General features: G+C 26.1%; 3 protein-coding genes across 7 annotated transcripts; 1 reads left to right on the top strand and 2 right to left on the bottom strand.

The window, feature by feature from the left end:
• Positions 1-1,570: 1,570 nt before the first annotated feature.
• LOC128962667 (epithelial splicing regulatory protein 1-like) lies at positions 1,571-12,437 on the bottom strand. Of its 2 annotated transcripts, none has more exons than XM_054309062.1 (11): positions 11,364-12,437; positions 11,139-11,228; positions 7,622-7,676; positions 7,439-7,549; positions 6,517-6,692; positions 4,785-4,879; positions 4,488-4,703; positions 2,976-3,209; positions 2,665-2,860; positions 2,305-2,594; positions 1,571-1,794 (listed from the first exon to the last, which is right to left on the bottom strand). In XM_054309062.1, the coding sequence occupies exons 1-11, from the start codon at positions 11,854-11,856 to the stop codon at positions 1,636-1,638; spliced, it is 2,115 nt and encodes a 704-aa protein (XP_054165037.1). In that variant the 5' UTR covers positions 11,857-12,437; the 3' UTR covers positions 1,571-1,635. The 2 variants fall into 2 exon arrangements, with proteins under 2 accessions (XP_054165037.1, XP_054165038.1); XM_054309063.1 differs by having other exon boundaries at positions 2,374-2,594; positions 11,364-12,436.
• A 425-nt stretch (positions 12,438-12,862) lies between these two features.
• On the top strand, positions 12,863-14,710 carry LOC128962365 (magnesium-dependent phosphatase 1-like). Its single transcript, XM_054308738.1, has 4 exons — positions 12,863-13,031; positions 13,093-13,150; positions 14,247-14,357; positions 14,425-14,710. The coding sequence occupies exons 1-4, from the start codon at positions 12,977-12,979 to the stop codon at positions 14,708-14,710; spliced, it is 510 nt and encodes a 169-aa protein (XP_054164713.1). The 5' UTR covers positions 12,863-12,976.
• Positions 14,711-15,224: 514 nt separating this feature from the next.
• LOC128962922 (MOG interacting and ectopic P-granules protein 1-like) lies at positions 15,225-20,513 on the bottom strand. Of its 4 annotated transcripts, XM_054309341.1 has the most exons (6): positions 18,188-18,476; positions 16,369-18,082; positions 16,046-16,311; positions 15,754-15,975; positions 15,481-15,682; positions 15,225-15,399 (listed from the first exon to the last, which is right to left on the bottom strand). In XM_054309341.1, the coding sequence occupies exons 2-6, from the start codon at positions 17,969-17,971 to the stop codon at positions 15,314-15,316; spliced, it is 2,379 nt and encodes a 792-aa protein (XP_054165316.1). In that variant the 5' UTR covers positions 17,972-18,082; positions 18,188-18,476; the 3' UTR covers positions 15,225-15,313. The 4 variants fall into 4 exon arrangements, with proteins under 4 accessions (XP_054165316.1, XP_054165315.1, XP_054165314.1 ...); XM_054309340.1 differs by lacking the exon at positions 18,188-18,476 and adding an exon at positions 20,363-20,513 and having other exon boundaries at positions 16,046-18,082; XM_054309339.1 differs by having other exon boundaries at positions 16,046-18,082.
• Positions 20,514-23,515: the final 3,002 nt, after the last annotated feature.

The raw sequence follows: 23,515 nt of genomic DNA, 5'->3' as shown, positions 1-23,515 counted from the left end.
ATTTTACTATAAATTATATTATTTATATTATAATTAATTGTAATATTTTTAAACTAAATAATATATTACAAAATTGTAAGACTATTAATTTGTTAACTCTATTAGGTTTTAATAAAAATATTTTTTTAAAAAAGCCTAACGAGTATTAATAATCTTAACTATTTTCGGGCGGAATGTTCTGTATCTAAGGCACAGGTATGTCCTTATTGTTTGTTATATTAAATATAATTAAATATAAAAATATTATAAATTGAGAAAATCGTAAGTCATATAACTATAAAAATAATTATAATTAATGATTAGACTAACAATAATAGATAAGCTTTACAAATATAAGGCTTCAATATTAAGGCACTTATGGTTAACTTTAGCCGTTTATGGGAATTAACCCATTGTTTTATAAAAAAATATACAAATTTAATATAAGATTTACATTATAATTATAAATATGAGTTATAAAATGTGAATTATTTTATAAATAAATTATGATTTTTATACTTATATTATATATATATAGTGACTTTAAATTAGGAAAACAATTATTATTCATTTTTTAAGATATCAAGTATTATTAAAGTCAATGAAAAGGCGTTTTGAGTAAAAAATAGCTGATTTGTAACGATATTATGAGTCAATGAAACGCCTAAAATGAATAAATAATATTAATAACTATAAGATTTTAACACTCATATTACGCTTATGTAAATAATTAGTTTAAAAATTATTAGAAAACTAAATTAAATTAAATCATTGATTCATAAGATTAAAAAATAGTAAAATTCTTAAATGTTATGATTATTATGGAAGACAATGTGTTTGTTATTATATATAAATCGATTTATATATGATATCGATATATAGTTTATATTGTATATCAAAGACAATTTAAAAAGGCAATGATTTATATATCAGTAATTAATTGATAAAAATGTATTATTTAAATAGCTATTATATATAATATTGAATAATTACTATTAATTATATCATTGACATCAAAATGTACTCAATGCTCATTCACATTTAATATCACTATTAAATTTTGTTTTATAATTTATATTTTTTTAATTAGAAGAATGATTTGTCAATCATATAATAATATTTTCATAACAGAAGTTATATAAATATGTATGAAAATACAGATTCAATAGTTAAATAAATTAAAAAATAAATTATCGCAAAATTTAATACATTATAAAAAAATATATTGAAAAACTTATTTGTATTTATGTTTAAAGACTTGATTTCTTTATATATATATCTTTATATTATATTAATATCGTTTTGAATATATATTTTTAATGTATAACATTTAATTTTTCACTTTTTATCATTTGATATATTATTGATATTAATATTTCTATAAAAATAAAACAGACATTCATATAATAATAAATAAATTAATTAACAATTTCTTTCTTTATCTAAATTTGATTTTTGTGGTAATTTGTCGTTAAATTTATAATCAATGTTACATTAATAATCACTGTACACATAATTTTTCATTAAAAACGATTGTCAAATATAGTTAATAAAAATCCTTTTGATTTCATTTTGATTTTAGTTTTCCATATAATTAACAACTTTATTATAATTATAAATTTATTATAGAATTATTGTCTCTAATTATTTTGGCAATCAAGCCATGAAAAGTTCAATATACCGGTTCCCTATGTTTTGACGATTTTTCTCTTGTATTGCACGCTCGGCATCGGCTCGTGTCGGGAATGTGACCATTGCTTCACCATTTGGTCGGCCGTCGCCATTACGTTGTAATTGAATGCAATCCGTGGTCAGCTATTAGAGTAATTCATTATTAGTTATATAAAATATTAAAACTATTATACACTTTATTAATAAATATATATATATATATATATACATTATATACAGTATAAATATAAAGTAGATGAGTCTTATCAATATTATCAATAAAATTATTACAGATATGGAAAATTGTGAATTAGACATATTTCATAAATAAGAGAAAATTTATATTTAAAAAACTTATAATAGATACTTTTGAAACTTGAAATATCATAACATTAGCAATCCAATAATGTCAATTGTGAGATAACTTTATATGAAATAATATTATACTACCTTTAATACTATAAACTATAAATATATTTATGAGAAAGAGTCATATGGGTATATGAATATGTTATTTAAGTTCAATTGTGATAAAAACAAAAAACTAACAAAACATTATAGACTGATTAATAAATAAAATTATGAAAATTGCTAAATTTAAAGTAAAGCCCAAAACATGCATTTAATTTTTATAGCAAATGTTAATACCCTAACCTCCCAACCATTAAAGAAATTAAGAATATCGTTAAGATGAACACAAAAAGGCAATCCTCTCATGTTTACCATAGTTGGCCCGGAATGTGTGTAGTATGTGGTGGGTGAGACTGGTGGTGATGGGTATGGCCAGGCATAGATCAGATTAAATGGATTGGGATAAGCAAATGATTGAATTCTGGCCGGTGTTAGTGATGCCGCATTGGCTGCTGACACGGCCGTCGGTAGCACTTGCGATGTCTGCACCGGATATGGATAACCACCATAAGGTGGTGGCAATAATGTTCCTCCTGTTTAATATCATTTCATTCAAAACAATTTTAATCCATTCAAAGTTTAAATCAACTTTTTATGTCATACCTGGAGATAATAGTTGTCTTTGTACAGGAATACCACCGGTAAGCACAAGATTCATATCATCAACAGAGCACTGGAAAACTTCAATATATCTTTGCTTTTTACCGAAAATCATATATCGATGGTGTCGTTGTTGTGCCGCCACTTGAGCCGACTGTTCCGAATCCATTTGAATGAATGCCTCACCAGATGGTTGACCCTATGGTTGATTATAAATTATAAAACTCATTATTTTAATATAATATTTAGTATTGATTTACCGAATAATTTTGTAAATATTTTATTATAATTTACTAAAAGACAATATAACATACCTGTGCATTATAAACCATATGCACCCCTTGAAAGACAATATTTTTTGCGTGTTCTCCCAGAAACTCAAGTATTTGCTCGACCTGTGCCTCATAGGGAAGACCCCGGAGACGAATACAGTCTTTGCGCGAACCCGACGGTAAAAGTTGTTGAGGTATGAGTGGAACGTGTGGTAGACTCGCGATTAAAGGCAATTGTGGTTCAAATGTTCGCGGATCCATACTTCGGTTGAGCACCTATTAAGGGACAGGGATTGTAATCAATTAAATTACAATTTAAAGATAAGTTTAAATCCTGTTTATTGAAATTTATTTCAAAAGAAACACATTTTCTAATGAATTACGAAAATAAAACTCAAAATAAAATGATTATTACAATGATAGGGAAATTTTGAATGTCTATAACACTAAATACATAAAGTTTGTATCAAATGAGAGTCAAATATACCGTATACTACATACTGTATAATGTATATAAAGCCCTGAGGTTTGTTAATTTTTTTCTAAACTTTAGTCCAACTTTTCATTACTTCTTTAATATAAAATTTAACATTAGTCTCCAATTTTAGATGAATTTTGAAAGTTAAAAATATTTAGTGATATTATATTCATTATATCACTAGCATAATACACATAAAGCACATGTATCTATAATAACCAATTCAATGAATGCCTATAATACTGTTGGTTATGATAGCCACCTGCAGATGAAATGTCTCTTGTATTGCACAGGTGTTCATTAAGTGAATATTATTTTTACAATTGAATATTTTTTATGTTGTTTTATATTAATAAAAGTACACACATTTGCAGTAATCATCTCAAATGTGGTCGACTTTTTTGATAGAAATTAATGATATATATTCTGCGCTGTACTTTACAAAATGGTAATAAATTCATGTATTTATTATAAATATTTAAGTATTTTATGCTATTGTATTGAACTATTTTATTATTATTATTTATAGCAATAGTTGAAAGTAAATTTATTTTATTTAATAGGAAACAAATAATTTCTACAATACATAGACACCGTATAATAGATGTATGTTTCTTATAACAAATTACTTATTAGAGGTATAACTAAATTGTATTATATTATAAATTTAATTTAAATAAAAAGTAAAATAAATTTTCTACCAACAAGCACTTTAAACATTTGTAATACAGATATTTTTAAAATTATAATAAATCTATAATATTTGCTAAGTATTACACAAATATTTAATGTTAAAATAAAATAATAAATAATACTAAAAATATAAATTTGTATAATTTAATTGACTAAAATTTTTCTCTTTAATCATCAAATTTTTTTAAATTAATTGTTATTAGAATATAGCTATTTATGAAATAAAGTCAATAAAATCATTATTTTTATAAGAATGTAATGAATTTTAGATATTATCCTAACATATCCTAAATAATTAACTAAATTCATATAAAATAGACAAAACTGGTATTAAAAGTATGAAAATGTGTGGAAATTGTATTATATAGACTACTAGTGCTAACCTGTTGTACTTCAGCAGTGGTACTTCTGAACAATTCAATATAACGGGCGCCAATGACCTCCCGATGCTTCTGTAAAGCTTTCGCTGCCATGTCTTCAGTTTCAAACAAAACAAAAGCATCTCCGGTAGCCCTGCCGTCCGATTTGCGGACAAACAGTACGCCGTCTTCATTATGCATCACTTGACAACTGTTGTCTCCGTTGGCAAAGAACTCAATCTTTACAATTGTTTTGACCAACAGATTAAGCATAAGTTCAAGTGTTTGAATGAAACAAAAATAAAATGTTTAAATACTGACCACTTGTTGAGCGGTGCAATCGTATGGCAATCCTCTCATCCTTACGATTACTTGTCCGCCTTTAGACAGAAAAGTTTGCGCCTCATTGTTGTTGCCTAAGACATGAAAATAATTTGCTTTCACTTGTGGTTCACTAATCATAACATTTTCTAATTTTGGACAATAATTAATTAGACGATAATTGGTTTGATTATTATTGTTAATAACATTTTGATTGACTCTATTGTTGGTAACAGTAAAACATGGGTTATAAAGTTGATAAAAGTTTATATTATTATTATTATTATTACCCATCGGAATAAAGTTTGGCACCAATTGAGTGCTAACTAGAGTTGGATTCAAACACTGATAGACATTGGGTTGTATTGAACCGACACGAGTGCAGGACATGGCTTATGATTGGTCTATAGTATTGACAATCACTTGATTACACTCTCATTTAAATTAATGTTTAAATTTTTAAATTAAATAACTTTTTTTATTCACTAATGTTTCAATTATATACAAATAAAAAATTCATCAATTAATTAATTGAATGAATGCTGAAGTACTAGTAATAGGGGTTTGAAAATCACAAAACACTCAAATGTCTGTACTTTCATCTCATGTCTGGTGTTATCAATGAATGCGCAGAAATACACTTAATTTTGAGCCCAATGTTGCCATTAAATCGACGTAAAGTATCAATAATGAGATATCATCGATATTGCCACAGATTTATATACAGTATATACATGTATATAAAATATAATGTTATATACATATCAAAAAAGTATATGCAGTGACTATAGTATCAGTTTTCTATAAGACACCTACTTTTAGGAGAGACTGAGAGTAAAAGTGAGTATCACTTAAAAATGAGAGAGAGAAAGAAAGAAAGAGAGAGAGAGAGAGTCAAAACCAAGGCCTAGTAGTTTGATAGCCAACAGTACACTATTATCTAAATCCAAATCATTATAATATACATGGATTGCATATAACATCACAATTAGCAGTGTTGGCAATCCATGTGCTCTTCACATAAATGTATAGTTCTTTGATAACAAATTCAAAAAAACGTTTGAATTCACTCTTAATATTTATCATATGTTTTAGCAAATCATATACAACTTCATTAACTATGTGTTATATATTAAAAAATATATCGCTTATAATATCATATTTATATATAATGTTTGTAAAGTGTATACTAACTGAAAATTAAAAATATCATTTATTTTACAACAAAGAATATGTGTAATTTTTTTGAAAATAATTTTCGCAATTAAGTGATATTTTAATAAAAATCACTAATTATAAAGCAATTTTAAACATTACAAATGTTTTTTAATAATTGTTTCAAAAAATTATTGCAAAATTAGTAGTATATGAAACCATATTTTTCATATTAACTTTGATTAAACAGACATTTATTAACTTAAATTCTATATAATGACTATAATTTATTAATAATGTAATATAAGCTAATTTCTACAAAATTAATGCATTTAAAATTTGACGTAAAAACAAAATTTACTGAAACTATACATAAGTCAATCAAACACCACTTGAATGATAAATATTTTTGGCTGAGTTGTGGTTAAAAAAAGTGTTGATTTAATCGTTATTAATTAAAATAGCATTTCTTATTATATGATTTTTTCAATTATATAATCTACTTATATATGATGGCAATGATGGCAATGATGGCATGCATTTTAATTGTATGAAACAAAGTGTATGATTAGCAAACCTCCGGCAACGTTGACAAAGTCGTCTCCATTGGCCCGATAGACCTCAATATATCTCTGGCCGATGTGGTGTTTGTGTCTTTTAAGAGCCATATCCCGGTGCTCTTGGTTGACAAACCTCACCAATGCCTCGCCATTCCTTCTTCCCTGAGGGCTCAGACATAAGGCGACACCACCCCTGAAAAGGCAAAAAACATAACATATTTAACTAATTTTGTTTTCGTTTGTATTCACAATTTATTTAACATTTTTGTTTCATTTTTGTTTACTTTTTAACTTTTCTATCGTAACTCAATCTCTTAGCCATTACTTAATCAATGCAATCAATTGCAAGCAATAAAATACAAAAAATGTGTATAAATTTTCTTCTAATGAAAATAATAACCAAACAATTTCTAAAATTATAAATAATTTATAAAAACAACAATAATTTGTGTTGAAATACTGGTTATAATCACTAAATACCAAATTATTTATCACATAAATAATTGACAAATTTTTAATATTATTGATGTTTTCAGAGGATTTTCTGGTCACGAGTAGTACACATGAGTTGACCCTCAGATCATACAACACTTATACAGAGACTATAAAAATTTTAAAAGTTTGTATTACAAACACTTTTTTTGATTGTATTTAATTGATATCAAAGACAAGATATTCAACATTGCATTAAATAAAAATTTACATCTACTATAAATATACTGTAAATATTTAAATAATTTATAAAAATAATGTGTTGTCTGTTAGTGTATAAGTTTTTCATTTTAAAATGAATTTTTCTTATTTTACATAATTAGTAGAAACATTAAGCACTGATATATTATATATATTTTAACGATAATATAATTATATACCGGTAAATTTAAATATTAATATATATATAGGTATATATATATAATGTTATTAGAGTGGTATACATACTTCATAATATTTAATCCTTTAAAAAATTTGGCGATATCTTGATCAGATGACTGCCAGGGCAGACCCCGGGCTCTCACCACTGTATTACTGTCCACCACTTCATTTTTGGTGCTATTATTGGTTTAATTAAAAAGAAAGTTTTAGTTTAATTATATAAATTTTAAATATTATTTTCATACAAACCATATTCCAGGTTCCAGTTTATCAATTACAATTTCTGGGTCGTCAAATTTATGTCCTATAATAATAATAATAACGATTTATAGTTAAAATAATACACTATATATTATATACACTCATATATTTGATGGATTATAACATAATTTATAAAGTGATAAGAATTTTAAACTCTCTCTCTTTCTCTCTCTCTCTCTCTCTCTCTCTCTCTCTCTCTCTCTCTCTCTCTCTCTCTCTCTCTCTCTCTCTCTCTCTCTCTCTCTCTCTGTTTTCTTTTCTTTCTTTTTCTTTCTAAATGCAAAAATGTAACAAAATATACAAAATGTTGCCAAAGGGTATAAAAGGGGTTCAGAAAACATTTATTAAAAATAAATAGTCTGAGAGTTCAAAACTCTAAGTTTGTAACGAGAATATAGTTAATTATCAAATATTTATACAATTTATTAATAAGTGTTATATATTTTAAATACAGTAATACTGACTTTTTTAAAAATGTCAAATTTTGAGTTATATAATAGAATATAGAACATATAAATAATATATATATATATATATATATATATATATATATTGTTTAAAAATATCAATTTAACATATATAAATTTTATATATACAAACTGTATATAAAATTTATTTTAAGATTAACATAGATACTATTTAATGTATAGATATACAGTATAAACTATGTTGTACTCATAAATTTTGCTATCTTTGAATTGTTATATATTTTAAAGTTATGAGTTATTCAAATTGATATAACTATGAAATGAAAGTAATACTGTAATATTGTAATCTGGTATATGTTATATTTATTAGTAATTTTGAACTTGGTCAATATTTGAATAAATATATTCTATTGTCAATTTGTTTTTTTAAATACTGCAAAATAAATGATGTATTGTGTTATAGCTATAGTAATAGTGACAAAATATGGTAATCTATGTAATCTTATTTTGTGGTCATCAATGGTAAACAAATTTCTACTCTCTTGGTTATCATTGATATCTAAAATGTTTATTTATGTGAAATGGTTTAAACGTTAAACTAAACTAATGGTTAGCCCAGAAGCAAATAGTTTGTTTAAAATTTTTTTGCTAAAATCACATTTTTTAAAAAAAATTACGCATTTTCCTTTTAAATAAATGTGAGATTATTTTTAAAATATATTTTAAAGTAAATGATTTAAGAGAAAGATAAACTTAAAGTTAAATTCATGACTTATGACCTAAACCTAGACTACAGTCATATCCATTATAAACTATCATAAAAGTAATAAATGAAATTATAAAATATAATTTTAATTATAAATAAAATCTACAGCTATGAAAAAGTTTGTTTAAAATTATATTTGTGATACAATGATAGTATTGTTTATAATTGTGTAAAGTCTTTATTGTAAAAATTAGTATTCATGTAATAAATATTGAAATTATACTCGAAATAAAATGTATATAAACTGATGGCACCGTAAGCATTGGGTTTGGGACATAATAGCTTATCGCATGACAACTCATGGCATTCAAAAACAACTCATTTTTCGCAATACTCTCAGACATTCATAGATTTGATGGCAAAAGTGGAATCCCCTCTGAAAACAGGTATTGAATATATTATTTTGTTCGCCAATACTATTGTAGCCCCTCTTCCCCTTCACTGACTTTACTTTATCTCATGAAAAGTTGTTTAAAAAGTTGCACCGGCTTTAAGTGGAGTCACTTTACTATCTTTAACACTACTACAGGCCATACCTGTGCTCGTGTGTGACTTCTAGAGTTGGGAGAGTTTGAGAGTAAGAGGTAGGACAGACATCGGCAAAGACGTTCAGCTCTTAAAGCTTATAGAAAAGGGAGAAAAGGAGAGAGTGATTGAGTAATGCAGAGAAAGAGAGAGAGAGAGAGAGAGAGAGAGAGAGAGAAAGAGAAAGAGAGAGAGAGAGAGACAGGTTGTTGTCCTTTATTGTATTGCTTTTGCAACCATAAGAATAACGATGCGCTTCAATGTCTCGAAGGCATAGAGAATGTATACTAAATGTTTGACTTGTTATGCAATTTCATGATTCAGGTATTAGTGCTTTAGGGGATGGGATGTCGAGTCGACTTCTCAATTAATATTTGAACACTAAGTTTAAATGCGAATGAACTATACATTATCACTATTGCTGGGCACAGGTCCACTACTCAGGGGGTTCGGGGTTGGTTCGCCCCATTATCATCTATTATAAATTTACATCAATAACAATATATACTACAATTTATAAGTTATGTTATTTATATACTGTATATTGAAAACATAAAACCATATAAATAACAAAACGTAACATTAATAGTAACAATTTATAACTAAATATACTTATATTTTATAAAATATGCTATTTTACAAAATAAGTTGTCTGTAATAATTACAAAAGTAATTGTTGTGTTGACAAAAACTAAAATGTATTGAAAATTATAATATTGAATGAATACTATATTTTAAATAATTTAAAATTTTAAAGTTTCATATTATGTTTATTGAAAAATATAATTAACATTCTATTATCAGAAATATTCATTTAAATATTTTTTTTTGCATAAATACAGTAATATTTAGTATTACTGGTAATTAAAATAAATTTTATTAAAAATATTTCAATTATTTTTATTGATATAGATTTAAATATAAATTGATTTCTATATAAATATAAAATTACAATATATATTTAAAACTTATAATTTTAAATTAATTAACTTCTATTTTATCTTATTTATTAATTATGCTCTTTAAAATACAATGTTAAATAATACTTTAATAAATTTTAATAACTCGGTATAAAAAGCAATACTATTGTATAAAAATCAAATTTACTAATGTTATAGGAAATAAATTTATTATAAAAGTATTACTAAAATTTTAATAAAGTTTTAATAACTTAAAAAATAAATTTTTAATTGCTTTTAAAAAATACTGAGTCTAATAATAACGATATACTATATATAAGTATAAGTATACGTATAATAGTCAATTAAGGTTATTTACAGATAGTATAAAATATATTTAAAATGACTAAATTTATCATTTATACAAACATTATTAGCATATAATCATTTATAAATTATGTAATGACATGACTATGTAATGGATAATCTCTTTAATTATACAATCAATTATAGATTTGTCTTACAAACGGATTGTAATTCAATAAAAAAAAGTCAATGAATGAGTGAGTCAGTCAAGTAAATGAATTGATTTACAAATTAAAATCATTTATTTATGTGCAATATTTGTCAGTAAAAAAAACATTTAAAAGAAGTATAAACGCTATTAGAGATTAAAAATTTAATTTTAATGTAAATTTCAATAAAATGTTTGCCATATTTTATTCGCTTTATTTTCACTGTTTTGACAGCAAATTATAGCTAACTATTATATTAGTCAAAACAATAGTACTATTAATATAGAGTATTATTAAAGTTTTGATTACTTTATGTAACATTTAAAGCAGACTCACAATCAATGAAAAAAGTATTGTAAAGTAATGACATACCATCAGTAATAAGTCTAATGATAATGTTTGCCATATTCTGCACCTTTTGTATCGCACAGTCAGCTGAAGCGTCGCCTTCAATACATAAATCTTTGGGAAAAAATACGTTTAAAACAAATGATTTAAAAAATATATAATATATTTTAAATTTATAAATAAATTTATTGTAAATTATATAGTGATAAAAGTATTGAGTTTTCATAAAATATCAAAAATATATCATACAATTGATGATGTCTTCAATGGTGTGGAAGTCATTGTTTTTGTAAAACTTTCTAAACTCTTTGCGTAAATCGTAAAAAGTATTGAAATATTCAGGTAATGGTATGCCTTTGTTAGAGGCCTCCGGATGAAGCACTTGTCTCAGATGCAACTGTCCATCAGTAATGAGTTGAAATGAGCGACCCGTCTCACTTGACAATTTAGTTTTAACAAATTGATCCAACTGTTCCAACACATTTTCCAATGGCTGTCCATTTTTGATTTGTTCTTCAGTCAGACCATATCTATTACGGGCCACTTCTGACAGTATATTTTCATTGACATCAGCGGTACGAGGTTTGACCACATGATGGTTTAGATGAACCACTTTGTTGTTAGTAATGTCAACCACCACCCAAGCAAATAGTACTGTCTCTTCTTCATCTGATCCAAGATCATCGTCATGAAGACCGGCTGTTACAACATAAACCACCACCAGATATCTTGTAGTTGCCATTTGCCCGATGGAAATACACAACACAAACACATACACAACCAGAGATTTAAATTATGGTTAGAAATAGAGTCGACTCGAGGTATCACTGTTTTTGGACTCTCGAGTCTTATATGGAAAGAGAAATAGAGGAACGACACCAGAAAAGTGCACCACAACTGCACCAAAACAACTAAGAGAAGCTTAACCTATGTCTAAGCCTTAACCTCTTGCTTGAGAAGTTGGTCCCCCAGTTGTATGACAGCCCAAAGCAATAACTACATTAAAATGCCCGACAAGTATAAGCACCAGCACTGAGACTATCATTGAAGCACATACCTGTTGCACCTGTTGCAACATAACAGCCTACCAAACCTACCTAAACCTCACCTCTCAATCCTATATTTAAGGCTAACGTCAACTTTTTTCATAGTTTTTCCCAATAGTATAGATAGGTATGCCATGTATTGCTGTTGTACGCCTCGTTGATTCACTATTAGCATTGAGAACCTGCAGAACTACCTGTCCAACCACTAAAAACACTACTATTACTATTAACCAACACATCCATTGTCATCATCATCGGTACACTTTGATTCATCAAATCATTGCATTTTATACCAAATTCAAAACTAAAACTAAACTTTTAAACAATTAAATTTAAATATATTTCTTAATCAATGATATTTTCATTTTAAAAATATCAATAATTTTGCAAAAAAAATTGTTTGTCTGTGTGTTTATCACGTTTTTATGCCTTAAATTATTTTATACATTTACCTTATATTGCATAGTATTGCATACAATACAACACAAAGCACTAAATAATAGTTAAAATCCAAAGTTATTATCAATGAGTGAATGCCATACCTATGTATGCATTCAATTGTTATTCAATGCTTACAAATGTTTAGCACACAGTCATTGCCTATCATTGCTATCAATATTATCAATGCTATGACAGTCACTATCAGAGTCTCTCTATTGACGTAACGCTTAGTCAATGATTACATCAAATCACATGTTATGAGATTTGATGTAATGTTTTAATGCATTTCAAAATATTATTACAAATCATATCATTTGAATATTAATGTCATTTATGATAATCTCTTTTGGATTAATTAATTACTAAGTGATAGAAATGGATTATCTCCAACACAAAGTAGATAATCTCAAGATTATTGTCTTTGACTTAGGTATCAGTTTGTGGTTATAATGTATGTCTCGTTTTTAACATTTTGTCTTATCATTTGACAGACTATACTCTGTGGCCCTTTTGGGTGGACACACACGTGACGCCTCCCTTTAGGCACCGGTATGTCTACTATTTCATTCATACGATTATTCAACAGTAAAATATTTATTATTTTCATAACAATTTTGGACTATATTTTAATTTATTTGTTGAAAATAAGAAAAATCTAAAACTTGTTTTCATTAAAATGATTACAATTTTCTCGTAATATAACGTAATGTAATTTCACTTTAAAATAAATCATTTTTTAATTATAAGTTTAAATGAAATATCAGTGAAAATTGATGGCAAATGACATACTAGTTATTGGATGAAACTGTCAAATGGTATTCAATGGTTGTAACGTGTGTTTAAGGCTAAACGCTACTCGAAATTTTGCGTATAAAGTAACTGCAGTTAATTTTGTCGTAATAAAATATATAAACTTTACGTTATTATTGTAAAGCTACTAATAATGATAAAAATGTTTTTTAATTAAATTATATTTTGCTAAAAAATAATAACGACACCTTGAGTGCACAATAAATCTTTTATTGAGAGGTTTTTAAACAATTTTTTAAAATATTATTTAAATAATAATATGTTAATCCACTAATTGTTCTATAAGGTTAATAATCAACGAATATTTTATAATAAAATCTAAAAACAAGCACTAAAATAATTTAATTTAAAAAACATTTTTATCATTATTAGTAGCTTTACAGTAATAAAATAAAGTTTATATATTTTATTACGACAAAATTAACTGCAGTTACTTTATACGCAAAATTTCGAGTAGCGTTTAGCCTTAAACACACGTTATAGATTAACAGATTCTGTGATTAATCTACACTTCATTCAAATACAACAGTCTTTTATAATTAGTTTTTTTTTGGTAAAAAATCACAAAAATACTTATTTTTAATTAATTCATTAAAGATATGATGATATGTATGGTATTAATGCACATTCATTAAGCATCTCTCTCTCTCTCTCTCTCTCTCTCTCTCTCTCTCTCTCTCTCTCTCTCTCTCTCTCTCTATGTCTCCAATTTACTGACAATAATATACTTAAAATTTGAAAAACAAGTTTTTAATTATTCATTAAATGATTTTTATAAATGATAATAATGTTTGAATTTATTCATATAGTGTTTCAATATTTTTTTCAATTATAGAAATGGCAAAGTAGTTGATAATTCAGGACAAGTTGTGAAACATTATCCATACGTAACTGAGGTTTTGGAAAAACTTAGTTCATTAGGATATACTTTAGGAATTGCCTCTCGGTTTGGGATTTTATATATTTTATTAAAAAATTATTCAACAATTGAATTGTTTTTATGATAACCACAGAACCACTGCTACCGATGAAGCAGAACAGTTGATTGAGTTATTTGATTGGAATAAATTGATTAAATATAAAGAGATATTCCCGGGATGTAAGATAAATCACTTCAATAATATCCATACAGACAGTGGAATCCCATTCTCACAAATGCTATTCTTTGACGATGAAAGTCGAAACATAAGAGATCTCATGAGTAAAGGAGTGGTAAGTATTTTAGTTAATAAAGGAATCGACAAAAATGTTGTTATTAATGGCATTCAAACTTTTGTCAATCAAAACCAATCGTCTTAATCATTATTCACACAAATTTTGTTTCGAAACAATTTGTAATTTATTTTTAAATAATTGGATTAAAATTTGTTGAATGCTTTGTATAAAATAATTATTATTTAAATAATACAATTCATTTTTAAAATTTAATTAATAAAGGTTAGTACAATTTATAAACATTACTAATTTATGTAATTATGATTAAAAACAAATGTTTTAAATAAATAATTGATTTGTTAATTTAGCCAAATGTTATCTATTATCACATATTCTGTTTTCATCATTACATGACAACAAAAATGCCAACATTTTCTTTATTTTACAAATTTGATAATAAACTATATTTAAATTTAAAGTTTATTATTATTATATAACTTATTACTCGTAATAAAATGCATTTGGACTCCAATGATAAGTTAAAATTATTCTCACAAAAGGCTATTTACTTTCAAATTAAAACAATTGCTTTATTGTAAATTAATTTACGGTTATGCTTTTTTTAAAAATATTGATTTGGATAATAATCATAATAATAATAATAATAAATAATTTATGCTAATTTATTTTATATATAAGTGTATAATGTAATCAAGGATATCATGACATTAATGAAGTGCTATTTTATTATTGAGAATTATTGATGATATTACTGGAGAGAACCACTTTATTTCCCGATACAACTGAGTGATTGACCGGTGATTTCTTGTCGCCTATAATTTCAATCAAAATCAAGTCAATAACCATTAAGTCAACAGTTAATGGCGATGTCATACGTCGTATCTAAGAAATACCATTATTTGTAGTAATCTCGAGTGCAGTCTTTTTTTTAGGTGGTTGTCCGGCAGCAGTGCCGTCTTCAGCAGCGTTTCTTTTGACGGAACCGCTGTGAACCATATAGACATGATTTTCAAATAGTCTGTACAGATTGAATGTCGCCGAACATACGGTACACTTATATGATAGATGTGCCGGTTTTAGACTTATTTTATGCATCTTTAATATACAGATAATAACATCATTAGTGATAGTGTTTTAGGAAAAAGTATTACAAAGTTAATGATTACTTGATTCATATGAGCGACTAATTTGTTAGCAAAAACCCGACCACATATAGTACATCGGCCGCCGTCTTGGTTTTGATTGACCATATCCTGCATGTTTGATGTCACCAATCCGTGTGCACCTAATAAGTGTCGCTCTAATCCCTGATCAGTGAAGAACCTCCACTGGCATTTCTGACAGTTGAGGGGCGGCCGACTGGCCAACATCTTTGGATGTATTTTAACCTTTTACCACATAATCATTAGTTTTTTTTTTAATTAATGTAATTACCGGTAATAAACCATTAACTCATACCTTATGAATCCACTGCATATGAGTCCTAAGCTGTTCCAGATCTTTAATATAGCCATCACAAATTTCACAGATGACAAATGTACCACTTTTACCGGTCACGTCATTATTTGGTCTCATACCTGAAGAACTATTATTCTTAGACAATATATTTGGTTTATTGCCGTTATTATTCTTCATGACGTTAGCGCCAGCCATTTGCATCTTATTCATCATCATTTGCGAGTTATTCCTACCCTGGATGGGAACCAGTTGGGTGTGACCTCCAACTGTTGATAACATTTGATATAATTGTGGCGATATATTCTTAGATCCGTAAGGATTACCCATTAATGGTTGAATTGGTCGACCTTTTTGGTTCATTCCGATCATTTGTTTTGGAGGTCTGCCCGGACCAGATCTGACACCCAATTGTTGTTGTTGTAGTGCAAGCATTTGTTGCTGAAGACCAGATGGTAGGCCAGGAATATGCGGTACTTTTGTTTGTGGATTCAACGCTGCAAATCGTAACGCTTGTAAAGTTGCTTCATATATCTTAATGTCCTCTTGTGTTATGGGTTTCGGTGTTATAGTTGGGAAGTCATAAACATCCGTTAGATTTAATAACTTTTCTGCGTTAAAAAACTTCAAACATTTGGTTATATGTGTGGCAGCTTTGGATTTTACACCCGACTCGTATGGACAGACTGGACACTCATAGAGTTGCGGTGGGATTTCAATGAGACACTTGGAGTCATGAAGTGCTTGTGTATGTAAAACGATTTGTTTAGGATCGCGGCTCATGTACTCACAGTAATTGCACTTATATTCGCGTCGAGAGGTCAGATGAGGATAAGCCATATGTCCTCGCAATACGAGTTTGAATTCGGTTTTAAAGTCGCAGTGTTCGCACTTATCGGTTGAAAAAACATATGAACTGTTGGCCGCCCGACACTCCGTGTAATACTCTTGCTGTGCCTTCAACTCTTCAACGAGTTCTTCTATTTCTCCCTCACGTCTAATCTGTTTCTTAACTTTGCTGATGGCATCCCTGTGATACCATTGCTTAGCTCTACTTAAACCAAGACCTACTAATAGTTTTCCCACAGAACTTGTATAGAAGTCGGCAATTGTTAACATATTTTTTGAGTTCTGGCCGACAGTTGCTGACGAGATATCAGAAGTAGATTGCGATTCGTTTTGAGGTTCTTTCAATTTTTCAGGAAATTTGTTTGATTTTTGGATCATAAGAGGAACTACTTGTGAGGGACAATCAAGAATCGAGTCATTCACGTCTACATCTATGTTGTTCCACGTCTTCTTGTTGATGGCAATTCTTTTACCAATAGAGACAACTTTTTTTAAATAATCCGGAAAACCGGTCACTTCATCACCAATTTCTGGAGCCATTTCCAACAATTGCTGTGATTTATTATCAGATGATTCATTAACTGAAAGCACTTCAATATCATCAGCATTTTGGTCCAATTCATTTGATGATGTTTTAGCTATACTATCGTTGGCTAACTTTTGGCCAGACTTTTGAGTGGACGATGTCATTGATGTACTGTCCATTGAATCGTTAGGTGTGGCGTCTAAACTCTTCAATTGTTCATTTCGTAAGTCATTGTTTGCAAATTTTTTGGTCAATGAATTTGTAGTGCTTTGACTGTTGTCTTCATCGCTGATGATTATATCGTCTTCATCTTCAATTATTTCTTCATTATCTTCCAAATCATCAGCAATTGACTCATGATTTTCTTGATTTATGTCATCATTTATATCGTTATCATTGATTGAACCGTTTGTCTCATCTTTGAGTGTACTATTTGTCACAACCTTTGCGTTATCGACCAATGAGTCCTCGTTGTCGGCAATTGAATCGTCATTATCAACCATTGAGTCGTCATTTCCATCCAAATCAATCACATCAATAACATTGTCTGCCATTTGGATCAATTCACTTGTTTTTTATTAACTTAATGTCAATTCTGGATAATATTCTGGTGTAATCTCGTCGGCTTTATATCAGTCGATTTAGTCGATGATTATAAGTCAAACCTAATGTGATGGTAGTAAACAAAGAAGTTAATTATCATCGAAATGATCAAACACTAAGAAGTCATGAGAAGTGGTCAACACAGCGGTCGGAATATGACAGATGACCTGATGGTGCGGTTAATCATATGTATCAATGATATTGTTAGCGATGGCGAGTCAGCGCTAATCACAATCACAGTTAAAATGGCGGTACGAGTCAGCACTGGTAGTGTTGGTAGTGTTGGTAGCGCTGGTGCCCTCCTTTCCAACCTTTCCTCGACTATCCAGAAGTTCACACTCACAGCACTTCATTGACTACACTCTACAACACAACCAATGCATACACTTTGGGGGCGAATATCGCTCAACACAAGTGCTGCCAAAACCAACACAAACGGGGGTCGACAGCACTGCCTGTGTGTGTGTGTGGTGTGTGTGTTAGCCTAACTGCACTGACAGACTGCCAGCACAATCATTGGTTGTCGCCCGCAGTCTACGCCACTGTAATCAACGCTCAACTCAGCTCATAGCCAGTGGCGTCCACTCCGACGGTCGCAGTTACGCCACTGGCTTTGTTACGGCACTTATCATTATTTATATATAACCGACCGGTCGGGTCGGACACTGACCGACCATTTCATTATTATGAATAACTATTAAGTTTTCGGATACTATCATTTGTCTGATTTTATCAAATTAATTAATAAAATTGATATAAACACAGATTCCGCCACTTTTTGGGCATAAATTGGCGTTTGTCTCAACTGAGACGCGCCTATAGTTGAATGCATATTAAATATGGATTCAATAGGACTTACCATTTATTGACATTACAAGAGTCACTTCATATAATACAAACTGACATCACTTTTAATTAGGACTTCAATTCATTTTTTGCCTATAAATAACTTATATTTTCTATATTATATATTTAATAGTCATTATTAATTATATTTAATTAATTACTAATAAAAACTAAATTCATCATGTACAGTATTTGATTGATTTCTACAAGTTTAGTTAAATAACTAAAATTAAAAAAATTAAAAAAAACAATACTAATGTATAAATATACATTATGTAAAATGTATATAATCTTATAAATTAATATATTATATATCCAAAAATTTTATAAAAATACACTTAAATAACTAAAACTATTACTAACATAACTAACTTTAGTTATTACTATTACATGTAATAATAATGCTATTTAAAAAAAAAAATATTCGTAGCTATAATTGAAATTTTTTCAAATAAAAATATTTCATAAACACAAATAATTATTTTAATACAATTTATGAAATATGTTTCATAAAAAATTTATAAATAACCACATTTTTAACCAAATAATTATTTTAGATAAATTAAAGTGGTGTAAGTGTAATCAACTAATACTATAATATTTTGATTATTTTATTTGTTTGACATTATATTCCTAAACAATTATTATTGCAAGTAATAAACTATATAAAAATTAAATTTGTACAATATGCTATTTTATATAAATTTCAAGATATATTTTTTTCTAAAATAATAATTATTATATTGTAACTACCTTGACACAGTTTAATTTAGTTTCATAATTAAGTGCCGTTTTCAATATTATTCAAATAAATTGTATATTTGACTATTTGTTAAAATTTCTGAAAAAACTAACAAAAAATATTTTTTGCTAAAATTCAACAAAACTTAATGATTAATAAAATCATAAACATATAAATATCAATTTATATTAATAAATTATACAGTAATATACAAATACATTTACAATTTCATTAATTAAATATTTAAATTACATTTCAAAATAGCTATCATATTGGATATGACGATGATTTACGTTATTAGACATTTGAGTTACTAATTAAAAATGAAAATTTATTAAATTTAAATTAATTTTATAACATTAAGTTATATAAATGTAGTAATATTTAAGTAGAGTTAAGTTATTAGTAAAAATTGCAATTTAATGGACACATAATGCCATTGAAATGCATTGCATATATTGAAAGTAATACTATTGTATTGAACTGACAGTAAGTTTGGCGCTAAATATTCAATACAAACACACATTGAAATTACAGTCAAATATATGCCATAATAGTTGTCAATACTATACGACAATCATTGAAATCAATGCTTAAATCAATTATCAAATCATACAAAATATCTGTCATATTATCGACCGACTCATGACATGCCGTCACTCATAACAGTTGTATCAATCAATTGTAGGACAATATAGACATTAAGTGATAGTAAAATGCGGTGATTATAATAAATGTAATCATTTTGTCTTACTTTTTGGTACAATCTTTAAGTGATGACAACGTCTATACTATTATTGATTTAATTGAATAATAAAATCATATGAATCGATGCCATTGTATTCACCATTCAATCACTGCTTAACTAATATTAACTAAACTATATATACATATATGTTATATACAGCTATAACCAGTTCATCACTCAATCGATTAACTATTATATCTCAAAATGCTTTTAATTATTAATAAAACACATCTTTACGGTCCAAAACACTAGAGGTGTTACAAACAAACAAACAAATAATAATTAATAATAATTAATAATAATAATTATATAATAATAATTAATAATAATAATTATATAATAATAATTAATAATAATAATTATATAATAATAATTAATAATAATAATTATATAATAATAATTAATAATAATAATTATATAATAATAATTAATAATAATTAATAATAATTAATAATAATTAATAATAATTAATAATAATTAATAATAATAATAATAATTAATAATAATTAATAATAATTAATAATTAATAATAATTAATAATAATTAATAATAATTAATAATAATTAATAATAATTAATAATAATTAATAATAATAATAATAATAATAATAATAATAATAATAATAATAATAATACCCGTTATTTTATAATTGATATAAATTTTATCTTCAGTTTAATATCGATTTTTTATATATAGAAATACTATAATATTTTTCAAGTTATAACAATACAGTATTAATAACTCGAATTAAATTACATTATATTTTACAAATCAATAAATTTATTGTTAAAATATTTTTAGAATTAGTTCTCATTTAGTATACATTTATATATAATATAATATGTTATTTAAACTTATATTAAAATTTTTTAAAAATAAAAAAAGAATAAAATAAAATAATTTTTTAAAATCTACAATAAATATTATATTATAATTAAGTAAAAACATAACTACTCTTGAGTTGTATTATATTATATCACACAATGATTTAAATTAATATTCTGTTCAATATTTTTGATAAGTATTAAAGTTATTATAGTTTATTACTATAAATTAAAATTTACTTTTTAATATAATATAAATTAAAATGTTATAAAAAAAAGTGTTTATATGATAACTAGTAAAATCACTTAATGTATGTAATTATTATTATTTTCATAATATTATTCTAAAGATACTAATATTTTATTTATTATTAATAAAACGTTTATTTAAAAATGTAAAACATGTATTAATATTTTAAAATCTAAATTATTATATTTTCAAAAAAAACTTGAAGTTTTGTTTACTGAAATCTATAATGGCTTTTTGAGTCTGTCTGTCTGTGTGTGTGTGTGTGTGTGTGTCTGAAGCATATTTTTTTGCGAATTTTGAAATTATGACTTCAGATTCGGTTAGAGGACTACTAATAATGTATTGAAAAGTTGTATTAAAATTTTGATATCTCTTCAGGAACATAGATAAAATGGCGGCCAAAGTAAAAAAAAATTAAGAATTTTTTTTAAGTATAGATTTGAATAAAGCATCAAAAACAAGCATAAAAATATGCATTAGAATCTTTATATCTCTTCGGGAACAAAGAAAATGGCGTCCAAAGTAAAAAAATAGGTAAACATTTTAACGTTTAGAATTGTAAAGAGCATCAAAATTATTATATAATATATCAGCATAATTTTTTTTAAATGGCGGCAAAAGTATAAGAAAATTTTAGAAATTTTTTTTTTAATTATAGATTTGAATAAAGCATCAAAAATAAGAATAAAAATATGCATTAAAATTTTGATATCTACGGGAACATAAAGAATAAGTATAAGCGGCAAAAGTATAATTAAAGATGATTATTTTGTTATACTAAATCATTTTATAACACACATGAGTAGTCTATTTTGTCATACCGAGTCAATTGATACTCTACATGACTAAAGTTGTGTTTATTTTGTCATATTGAGTCATTTGATAACTTGCATGACAATATTTATATTATGTATATTTGACCAGTTTTTAAATTTATATGTTACTATATAGCCGCTATAATTATACAAACTAATGGTTTTCAATGCTATTCAAGTTTTTTTTCTGAAAATGCTTTCTAGCATTCTTAATTGGTTTATATCTAATTTTGTGTTTTATTTATTTTTATTTATATGAATAAAGACATTATTAAATCAATTCTGGTTTTTAATGTACTATGAGTTTGAAAATTAAAATTAAATGAAACAATAATTGAAAGTAATTTTAGTTATAAATTGAAACTAAACTATAGTAAAGTAATAAATAAAGTAATTAATAGTAATATAAAAATGAATAAATTGTTAATTTTATTTGATAAATAATTATAATAAAAAAATTATTTTTATTAATATATATAAAAAATATATTATCTAACAAATTACAATAAAAAGATGAACTGTTATTTTTGTAATATAAACTCAACTAAAATTTAATGCAGGGTGATTTTATTTTATAAGTTAAAATTGTATTTTTATTTTATTTATCAAAATAATTATTCAAATTATATTATTAAAAACATTTAAATATAATTAAAAATTTTAAAACATGTATTTTTGAATATTGTTGTCATTAGTAATCTATTTAATACTATAATTTGATTATTTCTTTTAGTTTTTGAGATCTTATACATTCTCAGCTAAAATACAGAAACTCTTATAAATTAAAAGTAAATTTTTTATTATTAAATGTTTTCATAAAGAAATTATTTTCATTTATTTTCCAAATAATTTTTTGATAAATGTTAAAACAATTTATGTTTTATTTATTTTTAGAAAATTAAGTTTTAATGGTATTTTGAACTTAAATTTTATATAAATTATTTTTACAATAATTCTGTTTATATAATCACGAACTCCTGAAAGAAGTACGTCTTTGAATTCATTATGTCCTTCTGTCCGCATTTTATGCAATTTTAAAATTTTGACTTCAGATATGGATAAAGCATCAAAAATAAGGTAAAGGGGATCAGCTTTAAAATTATCATATCTCCTGAGGAACATAAAGACACTGGTGGCAAAAGTACAAAAAAATTGTTTTTAAATTTTAAGTTTAGAATTGTGTAAAAACATCAAAAAATAATGTATAGCATTGAGGATCAGTATTAAAATTTTCATATTTCTTCAGCAAAATAGAAAATGGCGATTAATT

The sequence above is a fragment of the Oppia nitens genome, unplaced genomic scaffold (assembly GCF_028296485.1).
Source record: "Oppia nitens isolate AA-2021 unplaced genomic scaffold, nextdenovo-longstitch-racon4-pilon3 scaffold6_pilon_pilon_pilon, whole genome shotgun sequence".
NCBI classification, from domain to species: domain Eukaryota; kingdom Metazoa; phylum Arthropoda; class Arachnida; order Sarcoptiformes; family Oppiidae; genus Oppia; species Oppia nitens.
This window is presented reverse-complemented; position numbering and strand designations above follow the sequence as displayed.